The 22,500-nt window shown below is 45.5% G+C and overlaps 1 protein-coding gene across 3 annotated transcripts in view; it reads right to left on the minus strand.

Annotated features, from left to right (window-relative positions):
* The window catches only part of gsap (gamma-secretase activating protein), a 30,705-nt gene extending 19,028 nt beyond the window's left edge, over window positions 1-11,677 (minus strand). Inside the window, exons 1-21 of one of the 3 annotated variants that reach the window (XM_084162557.1) lie at window positions 11,268-11,677; window positions 9,727-9,915; window positions 9,060-9,130; window positions 8,465-8,521; window positions 7,524-7,593; window positions 7,059-7,106; window positions 6,394-6,482; window positions 6,152-6,221; window positions 5,931-5,980; window positions 5,735-5,839; window positions 5,528-5,584; window positions 5,384-5,430; window positions 5,171-5,256; window positions 4,513-4,590; window positions 4,316-4,399; window positions 3,228-3,320; window positions 2,377-2,518; window positions 1,786-1,870; window positions 1,314-1,383; window positions 1,069-1,229; window positions 466-600 (exon numbers count right to left, since the gene is read on the minus strand). In XM_084162557.1, the coding sequence (XP_084018683.1) occupies window positions 466-600; window positions 1,069-1,229; window positions 1,314-1,383; window positions 1,786-1,870; window positions 2,377-2,518; window positions 3,228-3,320; window positions 4,316-4,399; window positions 4,513-4,590; window positions 5,171-5,256; window positions 5,384-5,430; window positions 5,528-5,584; window positions 5,735-5,839; window positions 5,931-5,980; window positions 6,152-6,221; window positions 6,394-6,482; window positions 7,059-7,106; window positions 7,524-7,593; window positions 8,465-8,521; window positions 9,060-9,130; window positions 9,727-9,763 (1,635 nt within the window). In that variant the 5' untranslated portion in view covers window positions 9,764-9,915; window positions 11,268-11,677. The remainder of the gene's footprint in view (window positions 1-465; window positions 601-1,068; window positions 1,230-1,313; window positions 1,384-1,785; window positions 1,871-2,376; window positions 2,519-3,227; window positions 3,321-4,315; window positions 4,400-4,512; window positions 4,591-5,170; window positions 5,257-5,383; window positions 5,431-5,527; window positions 5,585-5,734; window positions 5,840-5,930; window positions 5,981-6,151; window positions 6,222-6,393; window positions 6,483-7,058; window positions 7,107-7,523; window positions 7,594-8,464; window positions 8,522-9,059; window positions 9,131-9,726; window positions 9,916-11,267) is intronic. The other 2 variants (XR_014613327.1, XM_084162556.1) reach the window with 2 other exon arrangements.
* Between the last annotated feature and the right edge of the window lie 10,823 nt (window positions 11,678-22,500).

Genomic DNA, 22,500 nt, shown 5'->3' on the forward strand with positions numbered 1-22,500 from the left:
ATGTTGCTCTGCCCGGAGTACCCCTGAAGTACCCCCTTATGTGCCTTTTACCAGTAGGCCTATGGTCTCATGAGTCTTCTCAAGTACCCCGTGTATAGTCCAAGTACCCTCAGGGGTCCTAGTACAACTGGTTGGGAATCACTGACTTAACAGACGCTCTTATCCAGAGCGACATCCAGGAGCAATTAGGGTTAAGTGCACATAGACAGATTTTTCACGTAGTCGGCTCAGGGATTCGAGCCAGCGACCTTTCGGTTACTGACCCAACACTCTTAACTGCTAGGCTACCTGCCGCCCAATGTTGAAGTGGTTCTATATGAGAATATGTCAGGAATTGTAAATGATGAATGTTTTCATACTGTGCTACTGCTAGCTGCAGTATAAAGCTTGGGATCAGAGCGAGAGACCATGGTTCCTGTGGTGCACTGAGCTCCTCTATATTCCAGTCTCTCTGTGTGAACTCACCAGGGTAGCGAGCAGCTTGGTCCATTCTGGAAGAATCTGAGATGTTCTGTATCGTGGGTTTGGAACCGCCTCAAAGTACTTCATCTTCTCTGTGCTCCACTGTAGCTCTTCCCAATAGCCCTGGAGACTTCTGGCCTGCAGCGAAACATTACCAAACATCTAGTAAACACCAGACGTTTACTACTTTTACTGTTGATGTAAAATACGTCCATCTGTTGAGGTCATCTTGAGACCTCCTTGGAAACAAAATGATTTATCGCATGGGGTTCATACTGCATAACATTAAATAAAATGCACTTGATTGTAACGAATTGTTCATGTTTTGCCTTTAATTAAAGAAGGCCTCCATCTACAGAATAATCAATGGGGTATTTCATTGTAAATAGCCCAGTCTAAATCATATTATTACGTCCCTTCTTTCACCACAACTCTTCTTGCACATTTAATTAATTAGATATGCATTCTTTATCTGTTACAGAGCATTGGATCTGCTTCCCACTCCTGTCTGCCCTCTAGTGTCTAACCGTGAAATAAATCACTAAATAGTAGACTGATCAGCTAGCTGAATAGCTGCAGTATGTGAGTGTGTGAAAGATATCGTACCTTTCCTTTGAACACTGGTTCAGCATGGAGCTCTGTGGTGCAGGTGACACCAGGGACCTGGTCTAGATTCTCAGGTACCTTCTTCTTCTCAAACACAGAGGAGTAGGGTAGAACTTCATCCAGACTAAGAGACTTCTTATAGATGATCCTGTACAGTGACGCTGTCGTTGAAGAGAGACGATGATTCTTCCATTAAATACCGCTAAAATAGATTTGATAATGATGATAAGTCTTGTTCCACTTACCCAGAATAAACTCCTGAATTTGATCGAAGGTGTCGAACGGCATCACATTGTCACAGATCCAATCTATGATCTGCAGAGAAAACACATAAAGTAACAAAAGTGCTATGCTAAGTAACAACATCTTGATAAAGTATTGTTACTGTAGTAATTCCAGTGTTACCACCCATGTATAAAGCAACAGAATTCATAAAACCACACCACCCACGTCCTCATTGACCTCTAAGACGTTCTACCTCTCTAACTGTGTTAGTGAGTTGGCATGGCCACAGAGACTCCATTTAGAACAAGTACTGCAGATGGGAATTTCAAGTGCAGCACTTTCTCTATTATAAACAACCTGACTCACGGTCAGCACTGAACTTTTCCCTCCAAAACATCTCTCTCTATCTCACACGCTCTGTGTCTCTCTTGCTCTCTCTCTCTCTCTCTCTCTGAACAAAGTGTCCTCAGGGGTTTTGCTTGCATCGCCTACCTTCAGTTGTAGTGTAGCGTTGGGCCCCATGTAGAGCTGCAGACAGTGCAGTGCAGCCAGGCGTTGGGCGTCAGGTCTACTGTGGCTACAGCACAAAGCATACAGCAAAGACATCATGAATACTACATTAACAGAGTGGGAAGTGTAGCATCACAATAATATCCAATGCTCCAGTACTTTCTACATGCAGTGCAGTAAGCATGACACACACTCCAACACTCAAGACCATTTCCTACTGAACAATGGATAATTAAGCTATATTCTATTCTATTTTATTCATTTATATTCCATTCCATTCTATTCCATTTCATTCTATTCCATTTCATTCTATTCCATTTCATTCTATTCCATTTCATTGTATTCTATTATATTCTATTCCATTCCATTATATTCCATTCTAATACATTCCATTCTATTCCATTCCATTCCACTCTATTCTATTCCATTCCATTATATTCCATTCTAATACATTCCATTCTATTCCATTCCATTCCACTCTATTCTATTCCATTCTATTATATTCCATTCTATTCCATTCCATTCCACTCTATTCTATTCCATTCTATTCCATTCCATTCTATTCCATTCTACCTGCAGTGCAGTAGGTCCAGTAGAAAGGAGGGGTTGAGGTCTGCAGTGTACATCATGCCTGTGTTCAGGTCCAGCAGAGAGGACTCAGGTAGAGACAACACCACACTGTCTGATCCCAACACACCCAGCTCTGCATCAACACCTGTAAAACAATTACACTGAAGTCATCACCAACACCTGTAACACAATTGCACTGAAGACATCACCAACACCTGTAAGACAATTACACTGAAGTCATCACCAACACCTGTAAGACAATTACACTGAAGTCATCACCAACACCTGTAACACAATTACACTGAAGTCATCACCAACACCTGTAACACAATTACACTGAAGTCATCACCAACACCTGTAACACAATTACACTGAAGTCATCACCAACACCTGTAACACAATTACACTGAAGTCATCACCAACACCTGTAAGACAATTACACTGAAGTCATCACCAACACCTGTAACACAATTCCACTGAAGCCATCACCAACACCTGTAACACAATTACACTGAAGTCATCACCAACACCTGTAAGACAATTACACTGAAGTCATCACCAACACCTGTAAGACAATTACACTGAAGTCATCACCAACACCTGTAACACAATTCCACTGAAGCCATCACCAACACCTGTAACACAATTACACTGAAGCCAGTTGAACAAAAACACACTTGCCTCCCTATTCCTCATATAGTCACTTCTGTTGGTGACCAGGGTCGTGTTCATAGACACGTAATGGAGTGAAACGCAGAGGTATCTCAACCAGAACAAAAACTAAATGTCCTTTTCCATTGCAAAACATTTGGCTACGGTGTGTCCTAATGAACATGCCCCAGGTCTAGCCTTACCTGAGAGGAAGAGACTGTGGCAGAGCAGCTCCTGTTGTCTGGTGTTGATACAGTGCAGGAAGTGACCAGCCAGGTAGACCACCACGTAGTAACCTGGGGAGAGAACAGCAGGCTAGTCAACGGTTTGTTTTCATCAGCCATCTTGGACTGACCTCAAATGTGTTTTGTTGGTTTATTTGTTTGTTCTCTTATGTAAATGTCTACTATACAATAATAATAAACATCTTATCACAAATAACTCCTAAAACCACTTCCTCAGTCCCAAGTAGAAGTAGCACTATCAGGGGTTGTGATAGGATGGATGGGCTGTGTGGGAGTGTTCCAGCAGGTACTGATAGGATGGATGGGCTGTGTGGGAGTGTTCCAGTAGGTACTGATAGGATGGATGGGCTGTGTGGGAGTGTTCCAGTAGGTACTGATAGGATGGATGGGCTGTGTGGGAGTGTTCCAGCAGGTACTGATAGGATGGATGGGCTGTGTGGGAGTGTTCCAGTAGGTACTGATAGGATGGATGGGCTGTGTGGGAGTGTTCCAGTAGGTACTGATAGGATGGATGGGCTGTGTGGGAGTGTTCCAGTAGGTACTGATAGGATAGATGGGCTGTGTGGGAGTGTTCCAGTAGGTACTGATAGGATGGATGGGCTGTGTGGGAGTGTTCCAGTAGGTACTGATAGGATGGATGGGCTGTGTGGGAGTGTTCCAGTAGGTACTGATAGGATGGATGGGCTGTGTGGGAGTGTTCCAGCAGGTACTGATAGGATGGATGGGCTGTGTGGGAGTGTTCCAGTAGGTACTGATTGGATGGATGGGCTGTGTGGGAGTGTTCCAGTAGGTACTGATTGGATGGATGGGCTGTGTGGGAGTGTTCCAGCAGGTACTGATAGGATGGATGGGCTGTGTGGGAGTGTTCCAGCAGGTACTGATAGGATGGATGGGCTGTGTGGGAGTGTTCCAGTAGGTACTGATAGGATGGATGGGCTGTGTGGGAGTGTTCCAGCAGGTACTGATAGGATAGATGGGCTGTGTGGGAGTGTTCCAGTAGGTACTGATAGGATGGGTGGCTGTGTGTGACAGATGTGTTGACTGACCAATAGGGATGAATAGAGGGAGGAGCTCTGTGGTCCATGGAATAGGGGTGTCATCCAGCGCCACTGAGAACGTTTTACTGCATCCTGTAGAGGGGAGAGAGGCTCTGGTAGATTACAACTTACAACTTGAAACTGACGGAACTTCATTTGTCATTTGTGAATATTGTATGGAACTAATGCAATAAGGTAAGATGTACCTCTGTGCACCAGGACTATGGTGTATGTGATCTCCTGGTTGGCCCCAGCAGGCTGGATGTAACACACGCACATACTCCCTGCAATCATCAGTAAGGATCACGTATTAAAACAACCAATTACACTCTAACAACAGATTGGTTTCACATAATAATACGACGAAGAAGAAGAACATTTTAACAATGTGGTATTGATTGGGTTTTTATTAAAAACAACAGTGTTTTATTGGTTGAATCTTGAATGTAATTTGGAATAAGTAGCACAATTAAGTTATTATGTTCCCGGCCCTGGGCCGTCGTCAACCATCTTTTGATTTGATAGGCCTTTCAAAGAAACACAAATTATTGCCTGCAGCATTTCCAATTGTGCAGCTTGACTAATGCAATCTTGATAATAGAGAAGTTATATATATCTGGGCTCTGTGAAGTGAGAGTGTGATTGTGCTGGTGGTGGACTGAACTGTCCATTGATCAAAGAGTGACACAGTTAATCTATATCACAATAGCTACAGCACTTACCCTCTGTTTCCATTCACGTCCCATGTCAAACAAATAAAAAGTAATGACAAACTCAATTAAAGAGGAATGTTCTCCGAGCATAGAACATTATCAATACAGTACAATATGGAGGTGAATCATTTAATGTTCAACCAAAACGTGCCTATTTTATTGGTGATCACCACCATCCTCATCTCCTCTCGTTCATGCTGTGTCTCTTGGTGATGGTCAAAGCCCAGGTTAACAAACCTAGGGGTCAAACACACAAGGAGTTATCGATACAGCATGACTAGAAATCCACGAATAATTTTGAACTGTTTTCGGGAAACACACCGTTTTTAATCGTATTTAATTTATTTTGACTTTGAATTCTTACCTCATACAGGTGAAAGGGTTAGAGGGTAACTCCAGTGCAAGCTCAAACTGTCGGAAAGAGGAGGAAGTATTAAGTAGCCTGACCCCAAATCAAACACTACCTATAAAGCGTTCATTATTAAATGATTTATGCTGCTAGTCCTACCAAGGTCTCACAGTTGTGGTCATGGTAGAATTGCACACATTTCAGCACAGCTTTTTCCTGACAGACAAAGAAGGGATGTCATTATTGCGTTATCAGTTGGAATGTCTGCATAATTCTTCACAATTCAAAAGAAACTGAACATGTTAGTTTAAGGTGTTGTTGCCCAGATCAGGGCCTACAGTGTGTTCCCTATATATGGTATGTTACCCTGTATGTGAGGTAGAAGAGTCTCTGTGTCTGGCTGTCCCACTGGACCCAGCTGAACTCCTCTGCCACCCTGTCTTTGGCCAGGCACTCTGGGTTCAACATCACCTGTTGGAACACCAGTCAACAGGAAATGATGTCACTACGGAACAGTTGCATTCCATTCCAGCTCTCTACAGTCTGTGGCAGTGTATCTTACCACTCTGTAACCCTCCTGTCTGACCAGCATCACATGGAGCTGCTCTACATCTGAAAGGTCAAAGGTCAAAGTTCAAAGCCTAAACCCTGAAGGTCCAGTGGCCAAACTCTCCCAAAAACAGAAAACTGTGTCAGCTAATGTCTTTATTCTATCATAGTTAAAAGCTGTAAAAAAATATTTTTAACAAATCTTTGACACCACTTCACTTCCCAGATACTCACAGCCATCTTCTGCTACCAGCAGCAGGTGACTCTCCAGCACTGAGTCCCTCTCTGTGTCTGGATGGATGAACTGTATGAAACCAAAGATGACTGGTTAACATGATTTGTAGTATAACCATGTTATAGCATATTGTTATTTATTATAACAATGTAATAACAACCGAGGGGAAGCTTATTGTAATAGCTGTTCTGGATAGAGTACAACCCAATAGAGTCCAGTACAAAACAATACAGTTCTATACCTGAACTCTGACCCGGCAGTCAACAGCCTTCAGGACCTTAGTGTTGTTTATGGGATGGATCTCAATGAGGAGGGTCAGACATTTTGTAACTAGGAGTAGAACAATGGAAAGGTGTTAAATATGGTAATGTTTAACTTCACTGACCTGAAACAGCATAAAACGTATTCACCGCCTGTGCTGCCCTTGTGATAACTGTTACTCAATCCAACACATACAGTTTCCCTATATGGTACAGCCTACAGCCAATAGGTGTGTACAGTTTGAACCTGTCGTGTAGAGTACACTTAAAACACTTAAAAACCTGTGGTGCATGTGTGGATAGACACCTAATAACATCCTGAATGTTACCATACTGACTATTACAGCCATGGGTCTGTTTCCCTAGAGAACTGTTTCCCTAGAGAACTGTTTCCCTATAGAGAACCAGAGTGAAACAGAGAGCTAGTTATCAGCAGGATATAGCTTACCACTTCCCTCTTCATAACATACTGTAGATTTACATGGTTATCTGTCTAGTTGCATTTCTCTAATCTTCAGCTTCTGTTTTTGTTTGTTTGTTTGTATCAGCGATGGGAAGTGTGTGTGTGTGTGTGTGTGTGTGCGTGTGTGTGTGTGTGTGTGTGTGTGTGTGTGTGTGTGTGTTGGGGGGGGGGGTGACAAGGTACCTGGTCTGAGGCGCTCCTCTGTCCTTGTCCACTGTGCCAAACTGACCGCTAAAAATGAGATTAAAAGACAAGTATGTGAGTTGATGTGGTTCGGTGACGTGAGTTCAATACAACGGCCCTTGTGTGTTGGCTCAGTCACAAGACATTGTTCCTCTCCTGTGCTGATAAGATACTCCCATGGGGCGATCACAATCTTGGACTGGAAATACCAGAAGGCTATATCTAGGAAAACCTGTATCTAGTCTAACACTGATACACTAGGGGAGGAGACACTGGCTCAGCACTTCAGTGAGGATCCTTGTTTCAGTGTCAGTGTGTCTTTGTACTACGCATGTGTGTCACATAGAATTAGAATACCATGGATTCTAGAGATGTATCTGTTCTACACCATAGAATTCAATACAACAATTAATGTATCTCTATGTTCTATGCATTATATTTCTATGTCTGTGAACAGGTCCTTACCCAGCAGAGTTTCCTCCTTATTCAGAGAACAGCTGCTGACACACACCTGCTTGTCAAAAGTGTAGAGGAGCTGTGAAGAGAGGGGAGAGGGGTTAGGGGTTAGGGGGGAGGGGAGAGGGGAGAGGGGTTAGGGGTTAGGGGAGAGGGGTTAGGGGAGAGGGGTTAAGGGGGGAGGGGTTAGGGGTTAGGGGAGAGGGGAGAGGGGTTAGGGGTTAGGGGAGAGGGGTTAGGGGAGAGGGGTTAGGGGTTAGGGGAGAGGTGTTAGGGGAGAGGGGTTAGGGGTTAGGGGTTAGGGGAGAGGGGTTAGGGGAGAGGGGTTAGGGGTTAGGGGAGAGGGGTTAGGGGAGAGGGGAGAGGGGTTAGGGGTTAGGGGAGAGGGGTTAGGGGAGAGGGGTTAGGGGAGAGGGGAGAGGGGTTAGGGGTTAGGGGAGAGGGGTTAGGGGAGAGGGGAGAGGGGAGAGGGGTTAGGGGTTAGGGGAGAGGGGTTAGGGGAGAGGGGTTAGGGGAGAGGGGAGAGAGGTTAGGGGTTAGGGGAGAGGGGAGAGGGGAGAGGGGTTCGGGGCGAGGGGTTAGGGGTTAGGGGAGAGGGGTTAGGGGAGAGGGGTTAGGTAAGAGGGGTTAGGGGAGAGGGGTTAGGGGAGAGGGGTTAGGGGTTAGGGGAGAGGGGTTAGGGGTGAGGGGAGAGGGGAGAGGGGAGAGAGGTTAGGGGTTAGGGGAGAGGGGAGAGGGGTTCGGGGCGAGGGGTTAGGGGTTAGGGCCCATGATGAACACTACAAACAGCTGGTGGCGATCAGTGAGTGTACCAGAAGTAACCCCACATTCCATTAGGACTATGTGCTGGCATATACAGTACATACATACTCACTCACTCTTTTTGTCTCACACACAGTCACACACACAGTCACACATACACTCACACACACACAGAGAGGAAGCTCTACCTTATTCTGTCTGGTATTGGGGTCGTATTTCCCGATCCTGGTGGTCCCTGTCGCCCCCTGAGAGAAGAGAGGAGGGAGAAGGAAAGCCATTACGGCTCATAATGACTGTGTGTGTGTGTCTGTGTGTGTGTGTGTGTGTGTGTGTGTGTGTGTGTGTGTCTGTGTGTCTGTGTAATTACCTATTCTTATGACCATGACATCTCAGCTGTCTATGTAGGGCTTAACACTCCCTCACAGTCTGAGGATACTTTAAGAACAACTCTGTTATAAGGAAACGTAATACCTCTTAACCAGTAGCTTATTCAGCTGTAGTGGTCTGTCATGAGTCTTTGGGCTTCTACATTCTCTCCGTCTAGGCTGCATCCCAAATGGCACCCTATCCTCTACATAGTGCACTACTTTTGATCAGATCCCTATGGGCCCTGGTCAAAAGTAGTGCACTATAGGGATTAGGGTGCCATTTGGGATGCAACCTAGACAGAGAGAATATTCCCACCACTTCCAAAAGAGCGCACTGCAGGTTATGTGTGGAACGTCACGCTTAACCTGTCCATTACAATGCTATGTGAATGCCCCTTGCCCAGTGTCCACTTACTTTCCAGGAGTAGAGGACTCCTCCATCCCTTTCAATGTTGAGGATCCGAGTGTCAACGGTCGCTGAGTATTCTGTAGAGGAGAAATACATACTGTGGTGTAAAGTACTTAAGTAGAAATACTTGAAAGTACTACTTCAGTAGTTTTTGGGGGTATCTGTACTTTACTTTACTATTTATATTTTTGACAACTTTTACTTTTACTTCACTACATTCCTAAAGAAAAGTATGCACTTTTTACTCCATACATTTTCCCTGATACCCAAAAGTACTGGTTACATTTTGAATGCTTAGTAGGACAGGAACATTGTCTAATTCACACACTTATCAAGAGAACATCCCTGGTCATCCCTACTGCCTCTGATCTGGCGGACTCACTAAACACATGCTTCGTTTGTAAATGATGTCTGAGTGTTGGAGCATGCCCCTGGCTATCCGTAAATAGAACACCTACTCATTCAAGGGTTTTTCTTTATTTTTACTATTTTCTACATTGTAGAATAATAGTGAAGACATCAAAACTATGAAATAACACATATGAAATCATGTAGTAACCAAAAAAGTGCAAAACAAATGAAAATATATTTTATATTTGAGATTCTTAAAATAGCCACCCTTTGCCTTGATGACAGCTTTGCACACGCTTGGCATTCTCTCAACCAGCTTCACCTGGAATGCTTTTCCAGTCTTGAAGGAGTTCCCACATATGCTGAGCACTTGCTGGCTGCTTTTCCTTCACTCTCAATATGGTTGAGGTCGGGGGATTGTGGAGGCCAGGTCATCTGATGCAGCACTCCATCACTCTCCTTCTTGGTAAAATAGCCCTTACACAGCCTGGAGGTGTGTTGGGTCATTGTCCTGTTGAAAAACAAATGATAGTCCCACTAAGCCCAAACCAGATGGGATGGCATATCACTGCAGAATGCTGTGGTAGCCATGCTGGTTAAGTGTGCCTTGAACTCTAAATAAATCGCAGTGTCACCAACAAAGCACCCCCACACCATAACACCTCATCCTCCATGCTTTACGGTGGGAACTACACATGCGGAGATCATCCGTTCAACCACACCGCATCTCACAAAGACACTATGTCCATTGCTCGTATTTCTTGGCCCAAGCAAGTATCTTCTTCTTATTGGTGTCCTTTAATAGTGGTGTCTTTGCAGCAATTCGACCATGAAGGCCTGATTCACACAGTCTCCTCTGAACAGTTGATGTTGAGATGTGTCTGTTACTTGAACTCTGTGAAGCATTTATTTGGCCTGCAATTTCTGAGGCTGGTAACTCTAATTAACGTATCCTCTGCAGCAAAGGTAACTCTGGGTCTTCCATTCCTGTGGCGGTCCTCATGAGAGCCAGTTTCATCATAGCACTTGATGGTTTTGGCGACTGCACTTAAAGAAACGTTCAAAGTTTTTGAAATGTTCTGCATTGACTGACCTTCATGTCTTAAAGTAATGATGGACTGTAATTTCTCTTTGCTTATTTCAGCTGTTCTTGCCATAATATGGCCTTGGTCTTTTACCAAATAGGGCTATCTTCTGTATACACCCCCTACCTTGTCACAACACAACTGATTGGCTCAAATGAATTAAGAAGGAAAGAAATTCCACAAATTAACTTTTAAGAAGGCACACCAGTTAATTGAAATGCATTCCAGGTGACTACCTTATGAAGCTGGTTGAGAGAATGCCTAAAGTGTGCAAAGCTGTCATCAAAGCAAATGGTGGCTATTTGAAGAATTTCAAATATAAAAGATATTTATGATTTGTTTAACACTTTTTTGGTTACTACATGATTCCATGTGTGTTATTTCATTGGTTTGATGTCTTCACTATTGTTCTACAATGTAGAAAATAGTAAAAATTAAGAAAAACTCTTGAATGAGTAGGTGTTCTAAAACTTTTGACAGGTAGTGTATACTTTTACTTTTGATACTTAAGTATATTTAAAACCAAATACTTTTAGACTTTTACTCAAGTAGTATTTTACTGGGTGACTTTCACTTTTACTTGAGTCATTTTCTGTTAAGGTATCTTTACATTGTTTTACTCAAGTATGAAAATTGGGTACTTTTTCCACCACTGAATACATATTGCCATTACATATGTCACTACTATCATGGTATTTGTCACACATTGTCACCTTGGCGTAAAGGCGCAAAGTATAGGTTTTGGATATCGTTAGTGAGACAACCAGATAGCTCTTACCTTTGATTCCTCCCACGGTCGCCTCTTTCTTGAATATACTTGACACCACATCCTGCTGCAAATCAAAAGTTGCGCTTAGTTGCAACATGTGTGCAGTTGACCTCCTCCACAACTTACTGATTTCCAGGTCTATTATGCATCAAACAGTTACGAAGAAATCCCTTCAATTACAGCCTACAAGATTTCACACTATCCAATAGATGCCATCCCTATAGCCTGAAGTTACAACTTGTCATATCATGCAACACCATGTGATAGTTGTAAATAACGTTTTTCTGATAGTCCAGTAGCCGTTTAAGCAGTGTTTTACACACCGAAAACAAAGCAGAAGGCGGGATTTGAAAGAAAATCACTTCCCTAGAGATCTGCAACCATACAGTCCTTACTCAATTTCACACCGAACAATATTCACAGCTCGCTGCACCCTGTCATAGAGCCCTCCCTCTCCGGTCTGACAGCGGAGACGCCCGCTGGGATAGGCCGGACAAGCGATCACTCCGGTGGATCGGAATCTCTCACCGCCTTCGTTGCCTGCCTGGGTGTCACCTGATTATGGTCAAAATAAAAAATGTAAAGTATGTGCGGTGCAACCACCAGAGGGTTAAAACATACACAAACACCGAAGGTTATTTATTTAACTTTCACAATAGCCTAGATTATCTTCGTTTTGCTATGTTGGCGTCTTTGTGTCCCTCATGCATTGTCTCCTATTATTGAAATGGCTACCTCACTAACCATTCAATCTACTAGTCATAGCACTATATAATACTACCCGACAATACATTAGGCTAGTCATAGCCCCGTGTAGCTCAGTTGGTAGAGCATGGCGTTTGCAACGCCAGGGTTGTGGGTTCGATTCCCACGGGGGGCCAGTATGAAGAAGAAAAAAAAATGTATGCACTCATTAACTGTAAGTCGCTCTGGATAAGAGCGTCTGCTAAATGACTAAAATGTAAAAGTGCGATGTCCATCAAATCTGCAATATAGCTTTGTAACCACGCGGTGGAGCTAGTGTATAGAAACCTAATGCGAGCCCCGTCCCTGTTCTGCATAGACCTACAGTAGCCTAGTAGGGACATCTCAAAGCAGTGTATTATTGCGGCACCACACATACTTTATTATTTGTACATTTCTAAAAGTAAACGTGTGAAATTGCTCCGTTATTTGGTATTGCATCAGCTACAGCTACTGAAATACCATCAACATGACTCTAGACACATTATAACTGAGTTACCATCAACATGACTCTAGACACATTATAACTGAGTAACCATCAACATGACTCTAGACACATTATAACTGAGTTACCATCAACATGACTAGACACATTATAACTGAGTTACCATCAACATGACTCTAGACACATTATAACTGAGATACCATCAACATGACTCTAGACACATTATAACTGAGATACCATCAACATGACTCTAGACACATTATAACCGAGTTACCATCGACATTACTCTTATAATGATGCATTGTCCAATTATCTTACAGTAATTAACATCCTCTTCCTGGTGTATGGTTGGATTCCTGAGAGGTCCTAGAGATGGCCCTGGGAGTGTACATTGTTGTAGATGCCTGTAGGCACAGCTCTAGGATCAGATTGTGTAGAAGTGTGCCTACAGTTTATACAAGTGATGGTGAGTGTATCTACAATGTACTGTACCTGCATTTGACATGGCTCCATTCTATTGTTGAGCTGGTGTGACTCAGTTATGACTGGTACTCACTGGGAATGTTGAGTGCCCCCTACGTGTAGGTTTTGTGAGTCAATGTCCGCATTAGGAAGGAATTTATTTGAATTGAACTATGACTGGACACACTGTCAGTGTGAGTTTCCTTCCGCCAAGCCTTCATACCAGACCAGTGTGTTTCAGGCTTTGATACATCCCTCTCTGTATAAGGAATAGGATGCCATTTAGGGAATAGGGTGCCATTTATGGAATAGGATGCCATTTAGGCAATAGGGTGCCATTTATGGAATAGGGTGGAATAGGATGCCATTTAGGGTATATGGTGCCATTTATGGAATAGGGTGCCATTTAGGGTATAGGGTGCCATTTAGGGAATAGGGTGGAATAGGGTGCCATTTAGGGAATAGGGTGCCATTTATAGGGTGCATTTATGGAATAGGTTGCCATTTAGGGAATAGGGTGCCATTTATAGGGTGCATTTATGGAATAGGTTGCCATTTAGGGAATAGGGTGCCATTTAGGGAATAGGGTGCCATTTAGGGAATAGGGTGCCATTTAGGGAATAGGGTGCCATTTAGGGAATAGGATGCCATTTAGGGAATAGGGTGCCATTTATGGAATAGGATGCCATTTAGGGAATAGGATGCCATTTAGGGTATAGGATGCCATTTAGGGAATAGGGTGAAATTTAGGGAATAGGGTGCCATTTATGGAATAGGATGCCATTTAGGGTATAGGGTGCCATTTAGGGAATAGGGTGGAATAGGGTGCCATTTAGGGAATAGGGTGCTATTTAGGGAATAGGGTGCCATTTAGGGAATAGGGTGACATTTAGGGTATAGGATGCCATTTAGGGAATAGGGTGCCATTTAGGGAATAGGGTGCCATTTATGGAATAGGATGCCATTTAGGGAATAGGATGCCATTTAGGGTATAGGATGCCATTTAGGGAATGGGGTGAAATTTAGGGAATAGGATGCCATTTCAGATGCAAACCTAGAACTTTACAGTAGTCATTCAAAACATGACCTTTCATTTAACCTCTGTTGAATGTTATGAAAATATGGCTCAGTTTAGTGAAAACCAAAATCACCTGTCACTGCACTTCAAGCAGATGTGTGTTCACTGTTCATAGAAGACTAGAGAGACCGAAGTCTTACTTGACCCAGAGACCAAAACACCCCAGATGAGACCAGTGATTTCTGTGACCTAGAGACCAACACACCCAAAATGAGGTCGGTGATTCACAGCCTAACAACAGCTAAACCAGGGACAACACTGCTGCAGCCAACCAGACAGTGCTTCCTCAAGACCGGATAGCCTGTGGCTGCGTCTAAAATGGCACCCTATCCCCTATATAGGGCACTACTTTTGACCGGGGCCCTATGTGTCCTCTGGTCAAAAGTAGTGCACTACTTTAGGGATCATGGTGCCATTTTAGACGCACTGTGTGTCTGGATTGAGGCATGGCGGCACCCGTACCACCACACCATCACCATCCTCTAGACTCTCTCACCAAGCACATAAAACCCTCAGCCTTGTTGTTGAGTGGCTTCCCAGTCACTGGCTGGATGCTGTTTGTTCCATAGTCGCTTGGAAAGAGGGAGTATTAGAGAGAGGGGGGGGGGGGGGGGGGGGTTATTTAAGATGAATTGTGGAACTAATAACAACTCTCAAAGCTTGCCCCACTACACACACACACACACACACACACACACACAACTAATCCTGTATTTGGGAGAGCACGGCTGCAGGGTTTATGCAAATGGTCCCCCCGCCTCGCTTCTCAGTGTGGCTGTGGGGTGGGGTGGGGTGGGGTGGGCACGTCTTTCTTTAATTTGGGTTTTCAGTTCCGTTATTGTTTGATGGATGGCCTGTTCCAGCTGGTTCTGTTCTGCCAGTGGGTTCTCATGTGTTTGTGTTTCTGTTCAGAACTGCGGTTCAGTCCGTGTGGGACTCTTCCCCCCTCAGTCCGTGTGGGACTCTTCCCCCCATGACACACACACACACACACACACACACACACACACACACACACACACACACACACACACACACACACACACACACACACACACACACACACACATACACACACACACAGATACAAACACACACACACACACACAGATACAAACACACACACACACACACACACAGTCAGATACACACACAAACTCTCTCTTACACACACAGATACACTCTCTCTCACACACACACATCCACACACACACATGGCTTACACGACACACGGCTCACACACACACACACACACACACACACACACACACAGATACACACGGCTCACAAACACACACACACACACAGTCAGATACACACACAAACTCTCTCTTATACACACAGATACACTCTCTCTCACACACACACACACACACAGCTCTCACACATACAGGCCAGGACAGCAATTATGTGGAGGTTCTAAATCTGACAGAGGGTCCGACCGCCTCCGTCTGGCTCTCAGCAGAATGGGAGAGACAGTCGTGGTGGACGGGCCCCTGTTGTGTGTGTGTGTGTGTGTGTGTGTGTGTGTGTGTGTGTGTGTGTGTGTGTGTGTGTGTGTGTGTGTGTATGTGTGTGTGTATGTGTGTGTGTGTGTGTGTGTGTGTGTGCATGTGTGTAAACCGGGCCTGTGTGGTGAAAATCAGAGAGCTAAAAAGGAAACAGACATATGATTTGGGACAGAGACATGCAGCCTGGAGTCTGAGGGGCTGGTGAGGGTGACATAGAGGGTGTCTCCACACACACACAAACACAAACACAGCACCCACTGCCACATCAGCCACAGCACCCCTCCCGAAGCCCTACACACATACACACCCTCCCACTACCCCTCTGTTTCTATTCTCTGTGTGGGTGAATATGGACTCCCATGCTGTTTCTATTCTCTGTGTGGGTGAATATGGACTCCCATGTTGTTTCTATTCTCTGTGTGGGTGAATATGGACTCCATGCTGTTTCTATTCTTTGTGTGGGTGAATATGGACTTTAGGTTTCCAAAATATGAACATGAAAATATTCTGTTACAGAGACTGTTCTTCTACCTTTTGACAACGTTCCAGTACCATTCATATTCCTACAGTCTTCTGTATCTGGTAGCGATATACAGAGAGCCCATACTGATCCCTATGTATCTCTGCCTTAACACATTGAATGTCTTTATATTTGTACTGGAACAAAGTTTGTATAGTGTAATTGATGTGTATATACTGTAGATATGTATAGTGTAATTGATGTGTATATACTGTAGATATGTATAGTGTAATTGATGTGTATATACTGTAGATATGTATAGTGTAATTGGTGTGCATATACTGTAGATATGTATAGTGTAATTGATGTGTATATACTGTAGATATGTATAGTGTAATTGATGTGTATATAGATATACAGTGGGGAGAACAAGTATTTGATACACTGCCGATTTTGCAGGTTTTCCTACTTACAAAGCATGTAGAGGTCTGTAATTTTTATCATAGGTACACTTCAACTGTGAGAGACAGAATCTCACATTGTATGATTTTTAAGTAATAATTTGCATTTTATTGCATGACATCAGTATTTGATACATCAGAAAAGCAGAACTTAATATTTGGTACAGAAACCTTTGTTTGCAATTACAGAGATCATACGTTTCCTGTAGGTCTTGACCAGGTTTGCACACACTGCAGCAGGGATTTTGGCCCACTCCTCCATACAGACCTACTCCAGATCCTTCAGGTTTCGGGGCTGTCGCTGGGCAATACGGACTTTCAGCTCCCTCCAAATATTTTCTATTGGGTTCAGGTCTGGAGACTGGCTAGGCCACTCCAGGACCTTGAGATGCTTCTTACGGAGGCACTCCTTAGTTGCCCTGGCTGTGTGTTTCGGGTCGTTGTCATGCTGGAAGACCCAGCCACGATCCATCTTCAATGCTCTTACTGAGGGAAGGAGGTTGTTGGCCAAGATCTCGCGATACATGGCCCCATCCATCCTCCCCTCAATACGGTGCAGTCGTCCTGTCCCCTTTGCAGAAAAGCATCCCCAAAGAATGATGTTTCCACCTCCATGCTTCACGGTTGGGATGGTGTTCTTGGGGTTGTACTCATCCTTCTTCTTCCTCCAAACACGGCGAGTGGAGTTTAGACCAAAAAGCTCTATTTTTGTCTCATCAGACCACATGACCTTCTCCCATTCCTCCTCTGGATCATCCAGATGGTCATTGGCAAACTTCAGACAGGCCTGGACATGCGCTGGCTTGAGCAGGGGGACCTTGCGTGCGCTGCAGAATTTTAATCCATGATGGCGTAGTGTGTTACTAATGGTTTTCTTTGAGACTGTGGTCCCAGCTCTCTTCAGGTCATTGAGCAGGTCCTGCCGTGTAGTTCTGGGCTGATCCCTCAACTTCCTCATGATCATTGATGCCCCACGAGATGAGATCTTGCATGGAGCCCCAGACCGAGGGTGATTGACCATCATCTTGAACTTCTTCCATTTTCTAATAATTGCACCAACAGTTGTTGCCTTCTCACCAAGCTGCTTGCCTATTGTCCTGTAGCCCATCCCAGCCTTGTGCAGGTCTACAATCTTATCCCTGATGTCCTTACACAGCTCTCTGGTCTTGGCCATTGTGGAGAGGTTGGAGTCTATTTGATTGAGTGTGTGGACAGGTGTCTTTTATACAGGTAACGAGTTCAAACAGGTGCAGTTAATACAGGTAATGAGTGGAGAACAGGAGGGCTTCTTAAAGAAAAACTAACAGGTCTGTGAGAGCCGGAATTCTTACTGGTTGGTAGGTGATCAAATACTTATGTCATGCAATAAATTGCAAATTAATGACTTAAAAATCATACAATGTGATTTTGTCACGCCCTGGCTCTGGGGAGGCTTGTATGTTGAGCCAGGGTGTGAGTGTTCGTTGTTTTTCTAGTTCATGTATGTCTATGTTGGCCAGAATGGTTCTCAATCAGAGGCAACGAGTGTCAGCTGTTGCTGGTTGTCTCTGATTGGGAACCATATTTAGACAGGCTGTGTTCCCACAGTGTTTGTGGGATCTTGTTCCAGTGTGGTTTGTGTTAGACCGAGGACGTCACGTTATCGTTTGTTGTTTTGTTCGTGTAATCATTAAATAAAAAGTATGTTCGCCTTCAACGCTGCGCCTTGGTCCTCTGTTCCCGACGATCGTGACAGAAGATCCCACCAAGACTGGACCAAGCAGCGTGTCCAGGAGCCATCGCCAGGGAGATCTCTAGCGGATCTCCTTCGCCTCCTCGACTGGGTCAAGCAGTGTGAGGAAGAGAGAGGCTGGACCTGGAAGCAGAAGGGCGAAAGTCTGGCGAGAGACATGGAGACCTGGTCCACGGGTAGGAGAGACGCCCAGAAATTGTTTAGGGGGGGGGCTCACGCCGTGGACGACGGGGCAGCAGGAGGCCGCCAGGTTACGGGAGTCACTGGTCACCAGGGGGAAAGATGATGTAGAGGCACGGCGAGACGTACTGGGGTGTGTTGCCAGTCCGGTCCGGCCTGTTCCTGATCCCCGCGTAGGGCCAGTGGTGTGTGTTCCCAGTACGGTCCGGCCCGCTCCTGCTCCCCGCACCAAGTCAGTGGTGCGCTTCGTCAGCCCGGTCCGGCCCGCTCCTGCTTCCCGCACCAAGTCAGTGGTGCGTTTCGTCAGCCCAGCTCGGCCCGCTCCTGCTCCTCGCACCAAGTCAGTGGTGCGCTTCGTCAGCCCGGCTCGGCCCGTTCCTGCTCCCCGCACCAAGTCAGTGGTGCGCTTCGTCAGCCCGGTCCGGCCCGCTCCTGCTCCCCGCACCAAGTCAGTGGTGCGTTTCGTCAGCCCAGCTCGGCCCGCTCCTGCTCCCCGCACCAAGTCAGTGGTGCGCTTCGTCAGCCCGGCTCGGCCCGTTCCTGCTCCCCGCACCAAGTCAGTGGTGCGCTTCGTCAGCCCGGTCCGGCCCGCTCCTGCTCCCCGCACCAAGTCAGTGGTGCGTTTCGTCAGCCCAACTCGGCCCGCTCCTGCTCCCCGCACCAAGTCAGTGGTGCGCTTCGTCAGCCCGGCTCGGCCCGTTCCTGCTCCCCGCACCAAGTCAGTGGTGCGCTTCGTCAGCCCGGTCCGGCCCGCTCCTGCTCCCCGCACCAAGTCAGTGGTGCGTTTCGTCAGCCCAGCTCGGCCCGCTCCTGCTCCCCGCACCAAGTCAGTGGTGCGCTTCGTCAGCCCGGCTCGGCCCGTTCCTGCTCCCCGCACCAAGTCAGTGGTGCGCTTCGTCAGCCCGGTCCGGCCCGCTCCTGCTCCCCGCACCAAGTCAGGGGTGCGTTTCGTCAGCCCGGCTCGGCCCGTTCCTGCTCCCCACACCAAGCCAGTGGTGTGCGTCGTCAGTCCGGCACAGCCCGTGCCTGTTCCACCGGTGCCTGGTTCGGCACGGGTCAGCTGCTTCACGCCGGAGCTAGAGCAATCCGCTCCACCAGTGTGCAGTCCAGCTCCGGTCAGCAGGGCCAGACCGGACCAGGGGTACTTTGGGGGGTTAGAGAGGGAGTGGGGATCATGCCCGGAGCCGGATCCGCCGCCAAGGCTGAGTGCCCACCCGGTCCCTCCCCTGTGGTATTTGGTTGGCGCGGTCGGAGTCCGCGCCTTTGGGGGGGGGGGGTACTGTCACGCCCTGGCTCTGGGGAGGCTTGTATGGTGAGCCAGGGTGTGAGTGTTCGTTGTTTTTCTAGTTCATGTATGTATATGTTGGCCAGAGTGGTTCTCAATCAGAGGCAACGAGTGTCAGCTGTTGCTGGTTGTCTCTGATTGGGAACCATATTTAGACAGGCTGTGTTCCCACAGTGTTTGTGGGATCTTGTTCCAGTGTGGTTTGTGTTAGACCGAGGACGTCACGTTATCGTTTGTTGTTTTGTTCGTGTAATCATTCAATAAAAAGTATGTTCGCCTTCAACGCTGCGCCTTGGTCCTCTGTTCCCGACGATCGTGACAGATTTTCTGGATTGTTGTTTTAGATTCCGTCTCTCACAGTTGAAGTGTACCTATGATAAAAATTACAGACCTCTACATGCTTTGTAAGTAGGAAAACCTGCAAAATCGGCAGTGTATCAAATATTTGTTCTCCCCACTGTATATAGTGTAATTTATTTGTTTATATATGTTTATAAACTGGGTGGTTTGAGCCCTGAATGCTGATTGGCTGACAGCCGTGGTGTGTCAGACTGTATACCACGGGTATGACAAAACATTTATTTATACTGTTCTAATTACATTGGTAACCAGTTTATAATAGCAATAAGGCACCTCGGAGGTCGGTGGTATATGGCCAATATACCACGGCTAAGGGCTGTATCCAGACACTCCGCGTTGCGTTGTGCCTAGGAACAGCCATTAGCCGTGGTATATTGGCCATATACCACACCCCTCGGGCCTGATTGCTTAAGTATAGTGTAATTGATGTTTATATAGATAGTGAAACTATTGTTTGTTGATGTAGGGCGGCAGGTAGCTTAGTGGTTAAGAGCGTTGTGCCAGTAACCGAAAGGTCGCTGGTTCTAATCCCCGAGCTGACTAGGTGAAAAATATGTCGATGTGCCCTTGAGCAAGGCACTTAACCCTAATTGCTCCTGTAAGTCGCTCTGGATAAGAGCGTCTGCTAAATGACTAAAAATGTAATATGTAATGTGTTCATGCAGGGCTCGTCTGCAAAAGATACTCTAGGTGGTCTCAGCATGACCCCTGCTTAAATAAAGGTCAAATAAAATAATAATAATAATAAGGATAATAATAATCATCATCATCATGATAATAATAATCATAATATAAGTTATAGGGACCACCCATACACAAAATGTATGCACGCATGACTGTAAGTCGCTTTGGATAAAAGCGTCTGCTAAATGGCATAAAAAAAACGGATCATTCAGTAACATGGATATCGTGTGTTGACAGACAGTGGTCTAGACTGATCCTTCAGTAACTTGGTTATGGTGTGTTGACAGACAGTGGTCTAGACTGATCCTTCAGTAACTTGGTTATGGTGTGTTGACAGACAGTAGTCTAGACTGATCCTTCAGTAACATGGTTATTGTGTGTTGACATACAGTGGTCTAGACTGATCCTTCAGTAACATGGTTATTGTGTGTTGACAGACAGTGGTCTAGACTGATCATTCAGTAACATGGATATCGTGTGTTGACAGACAGTGGTCTAGACTGATCCTTCAGTAACTTGGTTATGGTGTGTTGACAGACAGTGGTCTAGACTGATCCTTCAGTAACATGGTTATCGTGTGTTGACAGACAGTGGTCTAGACTGATCCTTCAGGAACTTGGTTATGGTGTGTTGACAGACAGTGGTCTGGACTGATCCTTCAGTAACTTGGTTATGGTGTGTTGACAGACAGTGGTCTAGACTGATCCTTTAGTAACTTGGTTATGGTGTGTTGACAGACAGTGGTCTAGACTGATCCTTCAGTAACTTGGTTATGGTGTGTTGACAGACAGTGGTCTAGACTGATCCTTCAGTAACTTGGTTATGGTGTGTTGACAGACAGTGGTCTAGACTGATCCTTCAGTAACTTGGTTATCGTGTGTTGACAGACAGTGGTCTAGACTGATCATTCAGTAACTTGGTTATCGTGTGTTGACAGACAGTGGTCTAGACTGATCCTTCAGGAACTTGGTTATGGTGTGTTGACAGACAGTGGTCTGGACTGATCCTTCAGTAACATGGTTATTGTGTGTTGACAGACAGTGGTCTAGACTGATCCTTCAGTAACTTGGTTATGGTGTGTTGACAGACAGTTGTCTAGACTGATTCTTCAGTAACATGATGGAGGAGGACCACTATGAGGACATACTGTAGAGATAGGAGAGGAGGAGCACTATGATGACATACTGTAGAGATAAGAGAGGAGGAGCACTATGAGGACATACTGTAGAGATAAGAGAGGAGGAGCACTATGAGGACATACTGTAGAGATAAGAGAGGAGGAGCACTATGAGGACATACTGTAGAGATAGGAGAGGAGGAGCACTATGAGGACATACTGTAGAGATATTAGAGGAGGAGCACTATGAGGACATACTGTAGAGATAGGGGAGGAGGAGCACTATGAGGACATACTGTAGAGATAAGAGAGGAGGAGCACTATGAGGACATACTGTAGAGATAAGAGAGGAGGAGCACTATGAGGACATACTGTAGAGATAAGAGAGGAGGAGCATTATGAGGACATACTGTAGATATAGGAGAGGAGGAGCACTATGAGGATATACTGTAGAGATAGGAGAGAAGGAGCACTATGATGACATACTGTAGAGATAGGAGAGGAGGAGCACTATGAGGACATACTGTAGAGATAGGAGAGGAGGAGCACTATGAGGACATACTGTAGAGATATTAGAGGAGGAGCACTATGAGGACATACTGTAGAGATAGGAGAGGAGGAGCATTATGAGGACATACTGTAGAGATAAGAGAGGAGGAGCACTATGAGGACATACTGTAGAGATAGGAGAGGAGGAGCACTATGAGGATATACTGTAGAGAT

Source organism: Coregonus lavaretus (assembly GCF_964263955.1).
Source record: "Coregonus lavaretus genome assembly, chromosome: 5".
NCBI classification, from domain to species: Eukaryota; Metazoa; Chordata; class Actinopteri; order Salmoniformes; family Salmonidae; genus Coregonus; species Coregonus lavaretus.